Source organism: Suricata suricatta, chromosome 9 (assembly GCF_006229205.1).
Source record: "Suricata suricatta isolate VVHF042 chromosome 9, meerkat_22Aug2017_6uvM2_HiC, whole genome shotgun sequence".
NCBI lineage: Eukaryota > Metazoa > Chordata > Mammalia > Carnivora > Herpestidae > Suricata > Suricata suricatta.
In genome coordinates, this window is record NC_043708.1 from 104,493,788 (window position 1) to 104,509,019 (window position 15,232).

Consider the following 15,232-nt stretch of genomic DNA (forward strand, 5'->3'; position numbering starts at 1 on the left):
GCAAGTGAATGCAAAGCGGTTATCCGTACCATGGGAATGGGGCTGCAGAGTGAGTTCATGTCCATGGGAATTGTTTCTGTAATCTCAAGAGGATGTCAACCCCCAAGTGTAATCCTCTTCTCCATGCCCTTACACACACACACACACACACACACACACACACACACACACTTTGGGTCTGGCTTTTACATCATTGAGATCGATGCAATTGAAACAATTAAAAAGCAGCGTTATGAATGTGCTGACTGCCTGGCGGAATCCGAATATCATCTGCCTTCCACCTTTTCCTTTGTGTCATACTTTGCATTGTGTTTTTATGTCAGATCCTGTGACTTTGGCTTTCAAGAGCAGGTTGTCAGGGGCACTTTGTCAAAGGCTTTCAGAAAATCCAGATAAATGATGCTCTGTGCCCTGAAACTGACAAACCTGTATTTTATGTCTTCACAACGCTTGACAACTTTATTTAAGTGGAATCTTTCTTTCTTCCTCCGATTTACCTTTGCCTCCCTGGCCCTGATATCAATCAGTCAAGTGGAGACCCTTCCGTCTCTGCTACTGAAAATCAACTACACACAGGCCTTGTCTGGGGTACTGTACTTTGGGTGATTAGCTCAGCTCCCTGATTAGGAGATCCTGGAGGCTACTTGAGTCTGGAGGTGAGGTGGGACAAGGAGAGCTGAGGATGGGAAAGAGACGAAGGTGGATGGGCAAGATGGAAGTTCCAGAATAATACCTGTGCACATGAGCCCTCGCTGTCATTGAGGCAAGGCCCATGGCACTCTCCTTTCCTCCTCCAACTTACCTGGAAGGAAGAAGATTGCACTGACAGCCTATTCTTTCCTGTTAAAGAAAAAAAAAAAAACAACCCTACTTACAGGGCTACCTGGATGGCTCGGGTGGTAAAGCCTCAGACTCTTGATTTTGGTTCAGGTCATGATCTCACAGTTCGTGAGTTCTAGCCCCTCATTAGGCTTTCAAGCCTACTTGGGATTTTCTCTCTCCTTCTCTCTCTACCCATCCCCTACTTTCCCTCTCTAAATAACCAAATAAATAAATAAACATTAAAAATTTTTAAAAACTTTACTTTTAAACTGTGTTCACCAAATGTTTGGTGCTCACAGTAGCTGTGGTAGCTGCTTACCGTTTCCCTTAAGCCCCTGTCCTGGCAGTGGGAGCCTAATACCTTTGTTTGCACATTTTTCAGCCAATAGAGATTTATTTTGGAAAGCAATTTTCTCCCCCCACCTCCCAATCTTGATGAAATTTTCCTTTCATTTCCCTTGACCTTGATGAGGAAAACAAGGTATGGTACAACTGAGTCCAATGGAAATTTCACTAATGTAAAATCAGATTAATCTTAAACTTGAATAATCTGTGTATTTCTAGTATATTGTGTAACCTGAAACAAATCCACTAAACTTTCTGTCTTGGTTCTTTATGAGTCAAATAGCAAAGAGTTACCTAGTTCCTTTAGAAGTCATGCAAATTAATTAATGTTTGGGAAATGGCTGGGAAATTTAAATCAGTCTATAAATACCAAACAGTTGCATCTTCCCTGCTGAGAGCGCCCAGGTAATTCATAACCTCTTATAATAAAGGTAAAAATAGTACACTTGAGCTATACCATTAAATGTGATTTATATGCGATACATACAGTCTTTAAAAGCTAGAAGCCATTTAATAGAAAGAATTCATATTTCATAATATAATAAAAGCATTTAATGATGTTAGAAAAGGTAATCATCTACTGCAACTGATCTAGATATCAAGTCTTTAACCCTCTCTGAGATTTTCAAGAATCCACTCAATGTTCATTTTTAACCTGTTAATGTTGACTGATACATTTATCTTTAAATTCTCCCAGTTTGTTTTTGTTTATCTTTAAATTCTCCCAGTTTGTTTTTTGTTTTGCTTTTCTCTCAAAACTCTAATATGTATTTCCTGGGAAAACTTCCTGTACAAAAGTTTGCTGTATTCAAAACCTCTTCTGTCAAGATTTAGCACTTTTATATCGTAGTCATTAAAAGTGAACAAAATCTTAATAGTTCCTTTATTAACTACTCTAGTGACTTGGCATAGTGGAAATCACAACATGTTAATTGGATTTAATTAACTATTTTAAATTACACAAACTCCTGACAGTAGACAGTAGCACAGGGTACTCATGAGCAATAAAACTGGAGCTGCTATTGCTACTTTATTAAAACTTAATGAAACTATTCATAATCTTATTTATGGTTTACAAGAAGAAAACTGTGTTCATTTTGAAAGCAAAAATGCCTGCTGAAAACAAATTTTTTGATCATCCAGGTGGAGGTTCAGAAGTTAATAAAAGGGTCTACCATATCCAACCTCACCATTCTGCCAGCGTCTCATCAGGATCCCTATTTCACCCCCATACCAGCCTTACAAACGGATGCCAGGAAAGGTGAGTGATTCAATGACCATTTTGTGTGCTTAGGAATTTACGGGAATGAGCAGTGAGGTGGAATGGGAGGGCCTGAGTTAGAATTCAGGCTCAGCCACTAATTCTCCTAGGTGTCCTTAGACAAGTCAGGTCCTTACTCTGGCCTGAGTTTCTGCCTCCATAAATCAGAAAGTTGGACTAAACAATAACTGAAGTCTCTTCTACTTCAGAAACCCACCATTCTTTGAATTTCATATTGATTCTGATGTTGGTATTATTGTGTGTTAAAATTATTATTGGGTTTATGTGGAATTATTCAAATTTTCCGGCTCTGAGCAGATAGTGTCTGATGTTATTTTGGTAGCATTTAAAAATTTTTATTTCAGTATACTATTATGCAAAAATATGAAGCCAGAATTAATGTAATTGGCATTTCAGCCATGCATGTCTTCTTCTAAATTCTAGTGTTCGTGAAACCAGTGGATTTCTGGTTTTTAGATTTTTTGTTTTTTGAGAGATAGAGAGCACACATACGTGCATGCAAGTTGGAGAGGGGCAAAGGGAGAGGGAGAGAGAATCTTAAGCAGGCTCCACGCCCAGCACAGAGCCCTACCTGGAGCAGATTTCTAGTTTTTAAACAAAAGGTCATATCATCACCTCAGTATCCCCAGTGTCTAGAATCACTTCTAGAATTTTGGAGATACTATCTATTGGTTGAATGAATAGGCAAATGAAAGAGTAAGTGAATGAATGACCAAGGACCGAGTATTGTAAATATCCTCTCTACTTCTCCCTGCTACTTAATTTTATTGGCTGAAGTGTTAGAAATGCCTAAGTGGATCCCCTTTTGTATCACAAATAAAATCAAGTGAGATGGTCCTTAATTATTCCCTTTCTATCTGTTGTCTGGGATATTTTGGACTAAAGTTGGCTCCAAAGGGTTCTCTTGGTCCGTGGAGATTTGAAGTTCTCTGTCTTGTCTGCTCGTCTACTTACCTGTTGGTGGAGGAACAGCAGAATTCCAGAGAACCCACCATCATTATAAGTCCATGAATGTGTGAAGCTCACAACTGTAACTGTTACTTTTCTAGTTATAAACCATTATTGTTCAGCAATCTTTATGATACATGATTTTACTGAGTTTACATATTTACTACCTGTGAATACAGAATAACCCCAGCAGAGTTCTTGCTTTAGCACCTTATTATGTTCTTCCTAAATCAAATTAGGATGAATGAAATAGTGAATGAATGAATCAGTAAACCAATGAACCATGTCCACTTTAGCAATAGACATAATGAAAAAATTGCTGCAAAACAAAAGTGAATCTAGAACCATGGCAACTTGGTCCAGAATAAAACCACATTTTCATCCCTCAGTTATCCACCAGAGAACACAAGGCCTCCCATAATATTTATAATTAATCAACCCAATTAATCCACATATATTTATTGAGTGCTTACCATATATCTGCTACTGTGCAAGGTAACACAAGTGTCAGGAAAGTGCAAGCCACAGAAAGGTAGATGCAGTGTCTAGTTTTGTACATATTCCTGATGTCCTTACCTCCCATTGAAGCTTCACTTCAGATCTGACATGTCCAGCACGAGGCAAAAGATTTACAACATCCAGAAGAGATAGTTGTTTTGGAAAATGGAGGATGGACTTCCCAACTCTTTCTTGTACTCTCTTGCTATGTTCAAAAAAGAAAGAAAGTAGTTTAAACAAACTTTGTTTTCAATGGTTAAGAATATAAGTCTTGGGATGCTTGGGTGGCTCAGTTGGTTAAGTGTCCAACTTTAGCTCACGGTCATGATCTCTTAGTTTGTGAGCTTGAGCCCCACATCGGGCTCTGTGCTGACAGCTCAGAGCCTGGAGCCTGCTTTGGATTCTGTGTCTCCCTCTCTGTCTGCCCCTCCCCCATTTGCTCTATCTCTTTCTCTTTTTCAAAAATAAATAAAAATTTAAAAATAAAAATAAAATAAAAGACTATAGGTCTCACAGTCCATAAAACAGAATTTCAGGCTGTGTGTGACCTCAGGCAAGTTCCTCTCTGGTCTTAGAATCAACTCCAAACTCTACAAATAAGGCAAGTCTGACTTGGATCTTTCTCTGTGCTCCTGCCACATAGGCCTTCCCTCTGGCCCTCATCAGGCCAAGCACATTTTCATATGGGCCTTCTCAAATGCCTCTGTCTCTGCCTGGAAAATTTACTTCCTTAGACATCCATCTTTTCCTTCATAGATGACCATGATTTGTAATAATGTATTTATTTGTGAATTTATTTAATGTCTTCACCCCTCCTAGAGGCTCCATAAGTTCTCTCTGGCTCACCACTGCATCCTCAGCCCCAAAACCTAATAGGCATTTAACAAATATTGGTTCAATGAATGAACTTCTAATCCCTAATCCATTCAATAGGAAAGTAAGAGTGTTATGAAGTTTAATGAGACAATGGTGGTAAGGTCCAGAAAGTAGATAAAATCATGGATCTCATACAAGTACAAAATGAACGCATCAAAGATTTTATTGATTTAACTCATTAATTAAAAGAGAGCTCTGTAGCCTGTCACAACTGGTTTAAAGAGAATCCAAAGAACATACATTTGTAGACCAGAAATATTAAAATAAATTTGCAAATAGATGCAAAACTGACATTTCTGTGGGAAGGAAGAGTGTCCCTTCACCAGATACAATTTATTTTCAAGTTTATAGATAAGAATTATTTGCATCAGCATTAGTTGTTTTTTTATTTTGTTTTGTTTTTACAAATTAACCTTAATCTCTATGGGAGTGTGAAATAGCTCAATCAAAGACTAAGTCCAGGTAACCCCTGGAGCTGCCAGCATTCCATTCAAAAGGTACCCAGTAATCTCTTTTGCTTATTCCAAAACTTAAACAAAAATATTCCTATAGTCTTCCACCATTTTTTTTAAAGTTTATTTATTTTGAGAGAGAGAATGAGAGAGGCAGAGAGGCAAAGAGAGAGGAAGAGAGAGAATCCCAAGCAGGCTCCATGCGGTCAGGATAAAGCCTGAAGCAGGGCTCAATCTTGCAAACCAAGAGTCAGATGCTTAACCAACTAGGCCACCCAGGTGCCCCAGTCTTCCACTTTTGACCAAAGTGATCTCAACCAAAAAAATTCAAAAAATAAGGCTGATCTCATTAGGTTTGTCCTGACTATTTATACACGTGCAGCAAGAATATTAATTTTCTATCTAGGCCATCTTAGATTTGCTCTGCTGGAAGTTTTCATAAGGAATCTCAGATTGAACTTTTTAAATACTCTTTTATTTTTTTAATGTTTTATTTATTTTTGAGAGAGAGAGAGAGCAGCGGGAGCAGGGGAGGGTCAGAGAGAGAGGGAGACACAGAATCTGAAGATAGGCTTCAGGCTCTGAGCTAGCTGTCAGCACAGAGCCCAATCCGGGGCTCAAACCCATAAACCATGAGATCATGACCTGAGCCGATGTTGGATGCTTAACCATCTGAGCCACCCAGGTGCCCCTAAATACTCTATTATTTGGTATCTTAAGGCTAGGAAGTCAAGCCCAAGAAACTCTGCTGGCCACATTCAACTACAGGATCTGTAAATGTGGGTAAATTCCTCTTCTAGAGGTGCTCCAATATCCTAAGCCTCTTGGGCCTGCCAGGACATGACCTTATACCACCTTGTAAAGATGGAAATCCTATAAGCCATGTACCAGGCCAGCCTTTTGGAAGGCTTTGGAAGCACTGGCTCCATAAAGTCAACTTTATTTAGTTCTTTAAAAGTTACTTGTCATTCATGATTAGTAAGTATTATTCTTAAATATGAAATTCCAGGCCAGGTCTTGGTTGCATAAGCAATTTTTCCAATTATAGCTTAGTAAAAGGAGAACATTTTTTTACTGAAAGTATGAAAATAACTATCTTGCCATGAAAAGTAAGAAGACTCAGTGAAAGTTTCTGAATTTGGGAAATTGGGGGGGGGCACATTTAAAGTATTAGAAGTTTGATTTCCTTATTTTCTAAGATCTTAAGAATATTCAGTTTACATAAGCACTTATTTCTCTCTGTAAGCTGATCTGAACAGAGCTCCTTTAATTTGAGACAGGACAGTCTAACTTATTAATACCATCTGGAAACAGGAACACATTCTACATTCACAATGAGAGATAAAGCCTTTTCTGAAATACAGAAACACAGACGTACGGATACAGGCAGGGCTTATGTCTTCAATTCTACAATTTCAGCCACAGATGAAAAATAAACACAGAAACACACTCGTTGGTCCAGATACCAAACCGTCTCCTTCTCTGTGGGTGTGACATTCCTAGCTGACTTGAGCTCAAAACACACAAGTGGACAAACAGAAGACTAACAAACTATATTCTCTATTGTCTCTCACTCAATGGGGAATTAGATCTCTATAAGACATTAATCCAATTATGGAGATCACCAAATTCTCAGTCTCTAGAGCTACCAATAAGGAATAACTTGGCATAAAGAACCCAAAAGATGAACAAAACAAAAAATTGGCAGGGAGTAATACTAAAATTAGGAAAACAGTCAGTAAGGTTCTATTGCCACTTTGAATTCATCTGCAGGTGCTAAGAAAATCCATGCGTGGAGTTGGTTCCTGTGAGGTGCGCCATTTTTCGCAATGTCAGGTGAATCTTTCTCTCATCTTGCTGAGGTCTCCAAGTTATTAAAGGATATATATTTTAAAGAAAAACCATGACTCTTATACAACTATAAAATGAACACATTCAAGATTTTATTCAACTCATTGATTAAATGAGGGCATCGGTAGGATGTTACAATTGGTTCAAAGGAGAATTCAAATAACAGATACCTTTATAAATCAAACATACTGAAATAAATTTGCAAATGGGCACACAACTGACTTTTTGGGGGTTTACTTGCATGTGTATGAACAATAAATATATGCATTGCTTTCAGTTTTCCATAAATTAACCTTAATCTCTAGAAAACTGTAAGATTGACAAATCGAAAACAGAGGTGATTATAGGGCAGGATAATCTCCAGAGGTCCCAGCATTTGGATGAAAAAAATACCCAGCCTCTTTTTCTAACTTCAAAGTATTAACTTCTTTCTTCCAATGCTGAATGTACACACATGTTTTTATCTAAGATTAAGTGAATCGCTCCAACCAGTACAAAAGCAAAGGTTATAATCATATTCGTTGGGATTCCCTCTGAGTTTGGTAATGAAAAATATATTGAATTAGAAGGAGCTCTGTTTTTCACATCTGCAAGTCATGCATAGTTCTTGGAAATGGGGTTTGATATTTAAAGGTGGAAAATATTCTTGAGGACACAGAGTTAGTCTTAACATTTTAAAGTGGTTAAATCCAGTGCTATAAAAATTAAAACCTTAAGTCCTAATTTCAAAAGGGGCTTAAAGAGCTGTACTCTGGATTAGCATTCTTACATTCTTAAAGTACAAAAGATTGACCTGGCGTGCTTACTGAAAACGTGGATTACTGGGCCCCAGTTCTACTGGATCTCAAACTTCAGGGCACATGAAGTATGTCCTGGAGGCTTCAATAACACAGATTCCCAGGCCCTGGAATCAGAAGTTTGGACCGGCCCAGGAGTCTTCATTTTTAATATGACACTCTCCCCCAAAATGACTCTGCAGTAAGCAAACTAAAGACTTTTCTTTGGATTCACTGTTTTATGAGTGAAGTCTTCCGCTCCCCAGCCCCTCGGTGGTCATTCCTCTGATTCCTGTAACACTAGACTTTAACATCCTTAATAACAACATAGCATGGTCATAGAGGGCCCACGGCAAATGGAAACAGTATTTGTTCCTCTGAGGACCTGTGCCAACTTCTTCAACTTAGCCCTGCTTGGTACACGGCTTGCAGATGGGGGTTTCCTTGAGACCTGCAGTTCCTTTCCTTTCCTTCCTATTACACGAAAGCAACAAGAAGCTGAAGCCCTATCACACGTTTATTTCACATACTCCCTGGGTTCCTGGGTTTCTGGCTTCAAGACAATAGATCCGTCGTAATGAAAGTATTGTCCCTGCTAGAAGGCTTTGCTCAATTATTCACTGGTTTATTTATTTAACAGTCTCTTGTCCTTAAAAAGCCCTGGTGCTAGCCATGCTGACGTAGTATGACGTCTAAGAATTGTAAATTAGTTGCATTAATACTAAGCATGTTGCTAGGTTACACTAAATTAATCTCTTTGGGTGATCACATCTTCTGGGGACATGAAAAATGCCTAAAAATAATTTTCTTTTAAAATATGACTCATTGTAACAACAGGGGAATAGTTTTAAGCACATGGATTTTCTTTCTTTCAGTACAAAACATCTCTATAGTTATGATGACCATGTACCTGATTTCTCCAAATTTTAAAAAGAATAAGATTATCAGTAATTGAAAATGTTACGTATACAGAGGTTTTGGTGTGCCCTGAAATTATATTTTTACTTTAAAGTGGAATTATCATAATACAAGTTTATTTCATAATACAGCTATTAGAAATGCCATTTTTTTCCTTGGGTTAGAATTAATGGCTTAAAGGAACGTGGGCTGTAGCTGTTTTTTCATGCAGAGAAGGAAGGCACTAGATGTACTCTCACACATAAGATGAATGAGTAAGTTACACTTATTTATTGTTAGTTATTGATAGCGCTCAGACGTTGCAGAAATGCTTGGTGTTAAAACCATATTCTTCGAACCTTCCATTTCAGGGATTTTAAGTATGATAGAACGAGGACTGATTCCGCCAACAGCAAGGATTACATTTCAGGATCCACCCGTTGTACCGAGAGCAGCTCTTCTGCATAGTTTTGACGAAGCACATAAGAGTCCACCTCCCGGTAAGACGGCCTTGCCTGTATACTTACTTGCAGATACACAGGAATTACCCTCCACCAAAATCTCGTCTTCCAGTATCCAACTCTTATCTCAATAATAGGACAGGGTGAAAGCTGTAACAGTTCTGAGTCCCACTTGACTGAATAAAGTAACTTCAGTCTCTTTGTCAAATACCTACGAAAGGCCTTTTGTCGTCTGTGTGTTAGAAGGCCGGTATTTTCAAGAGGCTTCCACCTTGGATGGGAAAACAAGACCGAACAAAGATAATACAAAGAGGCATAGCATAAAAACCCGGTGGATGTTAAAATCTAGTTCTACAGGTGTTCATAGGAATGATAGAGGCCGGGTGAGATAACAGACTTCAAAGAAGAGCCTGGATGAAATAGGGTGTTCAGGAAAAGCGCCCACCTCTCACTAGTTGCAGAATCTCAGGCAAGACATTTACTCTCTCCAAGCCCCAGCTTTCCCAGTTATAAAATGAAGGGGTTTGGGCTAAATTAATTTGTCTGTTCAACAAATGTTTGTCGAATGCTTGCTGTATCAAAAGTAGCATTTAAGTGCTGGCGACCCAACAGAGAACACATCAGACAACATTCTGTCCCCCATGGTGCTTATATTCCAGTGGGAGACACAGATAACAAGCAGGTGAGTAAGAGAGGCTAGTGATAAGTAGGAAATAAAACAAGAATGAGAGTGGTAAAGAGATGGTTATTTTGCTTGTGAGGGGAGGGCCAGAAAATGCCTCACAGAAGATGTACGTGGCTTGAGTTGAGGTACAAATGGTCAGAAGAAGCCACTTATGTAGAGATTACGGGGAAAGCATTTCAGATATAGGCCAGCACAGATATAAGGGTTTAAGGACTAAGGAAGGAATGAGCAAGGCTAGTGTGGCTGGAGAGCCAAAAGCCAGAGAGAGGGAGGGAGGGAGGAGGTGAGACTGGAGAAACAGAGAGGGATGACATGATGTAGGCTGGAGCGGAGACTATAAGTTGTCCTCAATATTCATTCTTCCCTACCTCCACAGTAATGGAGTCATGGGTGGGCACATGTCAGGTTAACTAAAGACTACGTTTCCCAGGTTTCCTTTCAGCTAGGTATGCCATGTGACCAAGTTCTGGGCAAAGAGGATGGAAGCAGAAGTGGGAAACTTCTGGCCATTAGGAATACTACTACTATAAACATTCTTGTACATATATATGCATTTATGTTGGATACATATCAAAAAGTAGAATTGCTTCATAGGGTATACATATGCTCAGATTTAGTAGATATTGCCAGATGATTTTCTTTTTTTTTTAATAGTTTATTTTCAAATTGGTTTCCATATAACACCCAGTGCTTCTCCCCACAAGTGCCCCTCACCATGGCCAGATGATTTTCTAACGTGATTATGCTGATTTGTTTTCCTACTAGCAGTACATGAGAATTCCAGATAATATGTATCTTTGTCAACACTTGATTTCAGTTTTGTTTCTTTTTAAAATTTTAGCCATCCTGATAAGTTTTGGTATCTCTACGTGGGTTTAATCTTCATTTCTCTGATGACCAATAAGGCTGAGCAGGGTTCTTTGGTATAGGTATTTGTCATATGAGTATCTTCTTTTAAAAAGTGATTCAAGACTTTAACCTATATTTTTAAAAAGTGGGTTGTCTTGGTGCGCCTGGGTGGCTCAGTTGATTGAGCATCCTACTTCAGCTCAGGTTGTGATCTCATAGTTTGTGGGATTAACCCCTGCAGCAGGCTCTGTGCTGACAGCTCAGAGCCTACAGCCGGCTTCGATTTCTGTCTCCTTCTCTCTCTGCCCCTACCCTGCTTATGCTCTGTCTCTCCCTCTCTCTAGAAGGTAAACATTAAAAAAAATTTTTAATGGGTTGTCTTTCTTTTTCTCATTTATAGAAATTATCTATGCATTCTGGATTCTAATGTTTCATCAGTTATATGTATTGCAAATAATTTTTCCTACTGTGTGGTATGGCATTTCATTCTCCTACTGGCATCTTTTTTTTAATTTAACTTTTGATTTTCAGATCATTGTCATTGGGATGTAAGCAGTAACACAAAGAGATCCCTTGCACTCTTAACTCAGTTTTCCTCAGTAATGACCTATGGCAAAACCACAGTGCAACATTACCACTGGGATATCGATATAGCCAATGCACAGATGTTTCCTTCAACCCGAGATACTTCATCTTGTCCTTTTATGGTCACACCTACTCCCCCCACCCACATCCCTTCAATTTATAATTCCATCCCATTCAAATCCCATCTCGATTTCTATAATTTGATCATTTCAAGTATGTTAGATAAATTGAATCATGCCCTGTGTAACCTTCTGGGATTGGCTTTTGTCACAGCATAGTTCTTGAGAAATTCATCCAGTGTGTTGCTCATATCAACAATTTGTTCCTTGTTATTGCTGACTAGTACTCCATAATATGAATGTAAGTAAACCATTCATCTACTGAAGGAGATGTGGGTTGTTTCAATTAGGGGCTACTCTGAATAAAGCTGCTAGAAACATTTGTGTACAAGTTTTTTAAAATGAATATATGTTTTCATTTCCTTGGGATAAAGGCCCAGGAGTACAATTGCTGGATCTAATGGTAGTTGCTTGTTTATTTCCTCTACATGCATTTAGAACCACATCAAATAGTGTTATGATTTTTGTTTCAACCATCAAATATAATTTAGAAAATTCAAGAAGAAAAGGAAAATCTACAGTTTGCCTATATTTTTGCTTATCGTGTTCTTTCTTTCTGATGTCACGATTCTTTCTCTTTTTTTTCCCTTAGCTCCTAAATTTCATTTTATTTTTTTTCTTTCTTTTTTTTATTTGAATATAACACAATTTATTTTTTTAACAGATGCAATTATTTTCCATCATTTACAATACAGTAGTTACAATGACACTCCAAACAGAAAAGCAAAGTAAAAAATCAAAACACCAACTTCTGTTTCATGTAATTAGACTTATACAGAAATTAGAAGGTTAAGTAACAACTAGTTAATCACCTAATTTCACAGCTATCTGAAGTGGCAATCGTTATATAGCAGCTTATCTATGATACATTCAAGATAAATGATACAATGTATTACTTGTTCATAGGCTACAGCCTGCTTAATACCTTTCCCTAAATTCCACCTCTATACTACAATATGCTTGAGGTCCATGCACGATTCTTTCTCTTATCATTTCTTTTCTGTTAGATAATTTTCTTTAGCTATTCTTTTAGAGTTGGTATACTAGTGATAGTGAAAAGTTATCTTCATTTTTCTTCATCTTAGAATGTCTTGATTTCTCCCTTTATTCTTAAAGGATACTTTCACTAAATATAGGATTCTGGGCTGATGGTGTGATTTTCTTTTAGCACTTAAAACACAAGTTGTACCACTTCTTTTGGGGCTCCATGGTTTCTGATGAGAAATTCACTGTCATTTGAATTGTTTTCCCCCTGTAGAGAAGATGTTGTTTTTCTCTGGCTGGCTTCAAGAATTTTTTGGTTTCAGGTTCAAAAACATCTTTTTTACATTTATTCTTTTTTTTTTTACATTTATTCATTTTTGAGAGACAGATTGAAAGCGTGAGTGGAGGAGGGACAGAGGAAGACAGAATCTTAAGCAGGATCCAGGCTCTGAGCTGTCAGCATAGTACCAGACATGGGGCTCAAACTCATGAACTGTGAGATCATGACCCGAGCCAAAGTCGGTCACCCAACCAGATGAGCTGCCCAGGCACCCCTGGTTTCAGTTCTCCGAGGCTTAACTATGTCTTGATATGGATTTCTTTGGTTTTATCCCGTATGGGTTTGGCTCCGCTTCTTGAACCTGTAGGTTTGTCTTTTGCCAAATTTGGGGAGCCTTCAGCCATTATTTCTTTGACTATTTTTTTCAACTCTGCTTTTTATCTGCTCTCTGAGACTACAGTGATACAAATATAAGTGCTTCTGTGACAGACTCACAGGTCCGAGAGGCTCTGTTCACTTTTTCCCTAGTCCACTTCCTCTCTCTTCTTCAGACTGGGTAATTTCGATTTTTCTACCTACTACATCGTTGGTTCCTCTCTCCCTTCATTCTGTTGTTGAGCCATCCACTGAATTTTGTACTTAGATGATTTTGTACTTGTATTTTTCAGTTCCAAAATTTTAATTTGTTTTCTCATTATATGTTCTATCTTTGTATATGTGGAGACTTTCTGTTTCTTTGCTGAGATTGTATATTTTTTCATTTGTTTCAGATGATTTTTTAATTGTTTGTGGAAGCATTTTATGCTGTCCTCTTTAAAGTTTTTGCCCAATAATTCTAAGGTGTCTGTCATCTTGGTGTTGGAATCTATGCATTGTCTTTTTAATTTAGTTTGAGGTCTTCCTGGTTCTTGGTATGGTGAATGACTTTCAATAGGAACTTTGACATTTTGGGTATTATGCCATGAGGCTCTGGTTCTTATTTGAATGTTTTAGCTGGTTCTTCTGACACCTATTTATTCCCTATGCATTTGAGGAGTAAGCTCACCTGACTATCATAACATCTTGGTCTTGTATTATTTAATTTCATTTGCTAATATTTACCATTTTTGTTCCTGTGTGAGGCTGGCCTAAATTTTCCTTTCCTTTAATGTTTTTCTTATGCTTTGGTATCGAGATTAGTCTTGCCTCAATAAGAGACTGCTATCTTTTTATATTCTCTGGGAGAATTTGGATAACATTGGTATTATTTCTTTCCTAAATGTTTGGAAGAATTTATCAGTGAAGCTATTTGAATCTGTTTTCTTTGGGGATGTGTTTATAATTTTAGGTTTACTTTCTTTAATAGGACTATTTTGATTATCTCTTTTTTCTGTGTTAGGTGGTAAATTAATTTTGTCCAAGGAATTTGTCCATTTCATCTAAAATCTCAAATTTACTGGAATACAATTGTTGACAATATTCTCTAATTATTTTTGTAATATCCGTGGGATCTGTGGTACTGTGTTTTTGTTCCTGATGGTTACCTCTGCCTTTCTCTTTCTTCTTGATCAGCCTCTCCAGTTTATCAATTTTATAATATTTTCAGAGAACCAAATTATGACCCTATTGATTCTTTGTACTATATTTTCTATTTAATTGGCATCTGTTCTTATTTTTTATTATTTATTCCTTCTTTTTACTTTTTGGCGGTTTAATTTTTCCATTTTCAAAAACTTATTGGTAATATGCTTAGGTCAGTAATTTTCAACTGTTATTTCTTTCTGATATATAAACTGAAGGTTATGAACTTCATAAAAAGCACTGCTTTAGCCAAAGCCCTGTTTGTTATGTCATATTTTCATTATCACTTAACGTAAAATATTTTCTGATTACCATTGTGGTTTTTTCTTTGACCCATGGAATATTTAGAAGTGTATAGATTTCAGTACTTTCTAGTTATACTTTTTATTATTGTTTTCCAGCCTAATCCCACTGTTCACAGAACACATACTGCATGCTTTTAATGATTTGAAATCTGAGTTGTTTTTTGGCCCTAGCATATTATCAACTGAGGTAAACATGCATTCTTCATTTGTTAGGTAGGGTATTCTGCATATATTCAAGTAAGTCCATTTAATCGTGTTTTTGAAATTTATGTCACTATTAATTTTTTTGCCCATTTATTCTATCAGTTGCTAACAGAGTTTTGCTAAAGTCTCAAACTATGATTGTACATTTGTTTATTTATTTTCCTTTTTTAGTTACATCAGGTTTTTTGTTCATATTACATATATTTTTAATTTACTCCTTTACAGAGGGAATGTCTTTTCCCACCAAAAGTAAGAATTAAGTGCACAATGATTTTAATCAGGAGTGCATAGTTTTTCTCCACATACAGTCTCTGTAGCGTATTCTTTTTTTGTTTTGTTTTGTTTTTTGCAACCCTCAAAAAACGTAAAAACCTTTCTTAGCTTAAGGACCATACAAAAGCAGACTACTTGTAGACCATAGTTTGCAAACATCCGACTTTAATTATTAAAGTT

General features: G+C 37.3%; 2 protein-coding genes across 6 annotated transcripts in view; one reads left to right on the forward strand and one right to left on the reverse strand.

Moving 5' to 3' along the window:
- AAGAB (alpha and gamma adaptin binding protein) overlaps positions 1 to 15,232 on the reverse strand; it is a 272,788-nt gene that overhangs the window by 113,146 nt on the left and 144,410 nt on the right. For both annotated transcript variants that reach the window (XM_029950226.1, XM_029950227.1), the window contains one exon: positions 3,974 to 4,100. In XM_029950226.1, coding sequence (XP_029806086.1) covers positions 3,974 to 3,980 — 7 coding nt within the window. In that variant the 5' untranslated portion in view covers positions 3,981 to 4,100. The remainder of the gene's footprint in view (positions 1 to 3,973; positions 4,101 to 15,232) is intronic.
- The window catches only part of IQCH (IQ motif containing H), a 205,999-nt gene that overhangs the window by 61,737 nt on the left and 129,030 nt on the right, over positions 1 to 15,232 (forward strand). For all 4 annotated transcript variants that reach the window (XM_029950214.1, XM_029950215.1, XM_029950216.1 and 1 more), the window contains exons 6-7: positions 2,311 to 2,428; positions 9,119 to 9,247. In XM_029950214.1, the coding sequence (XP_029806074.1) occupies positions 2,311 to 2,428; positions 9,119 to 9,247 (247 nt within the window). The remainder of the gene's footprint in view (positions 1 to 2,310; positions 2,429 to 9,118; positions 9,248 to 15,232) is intronic.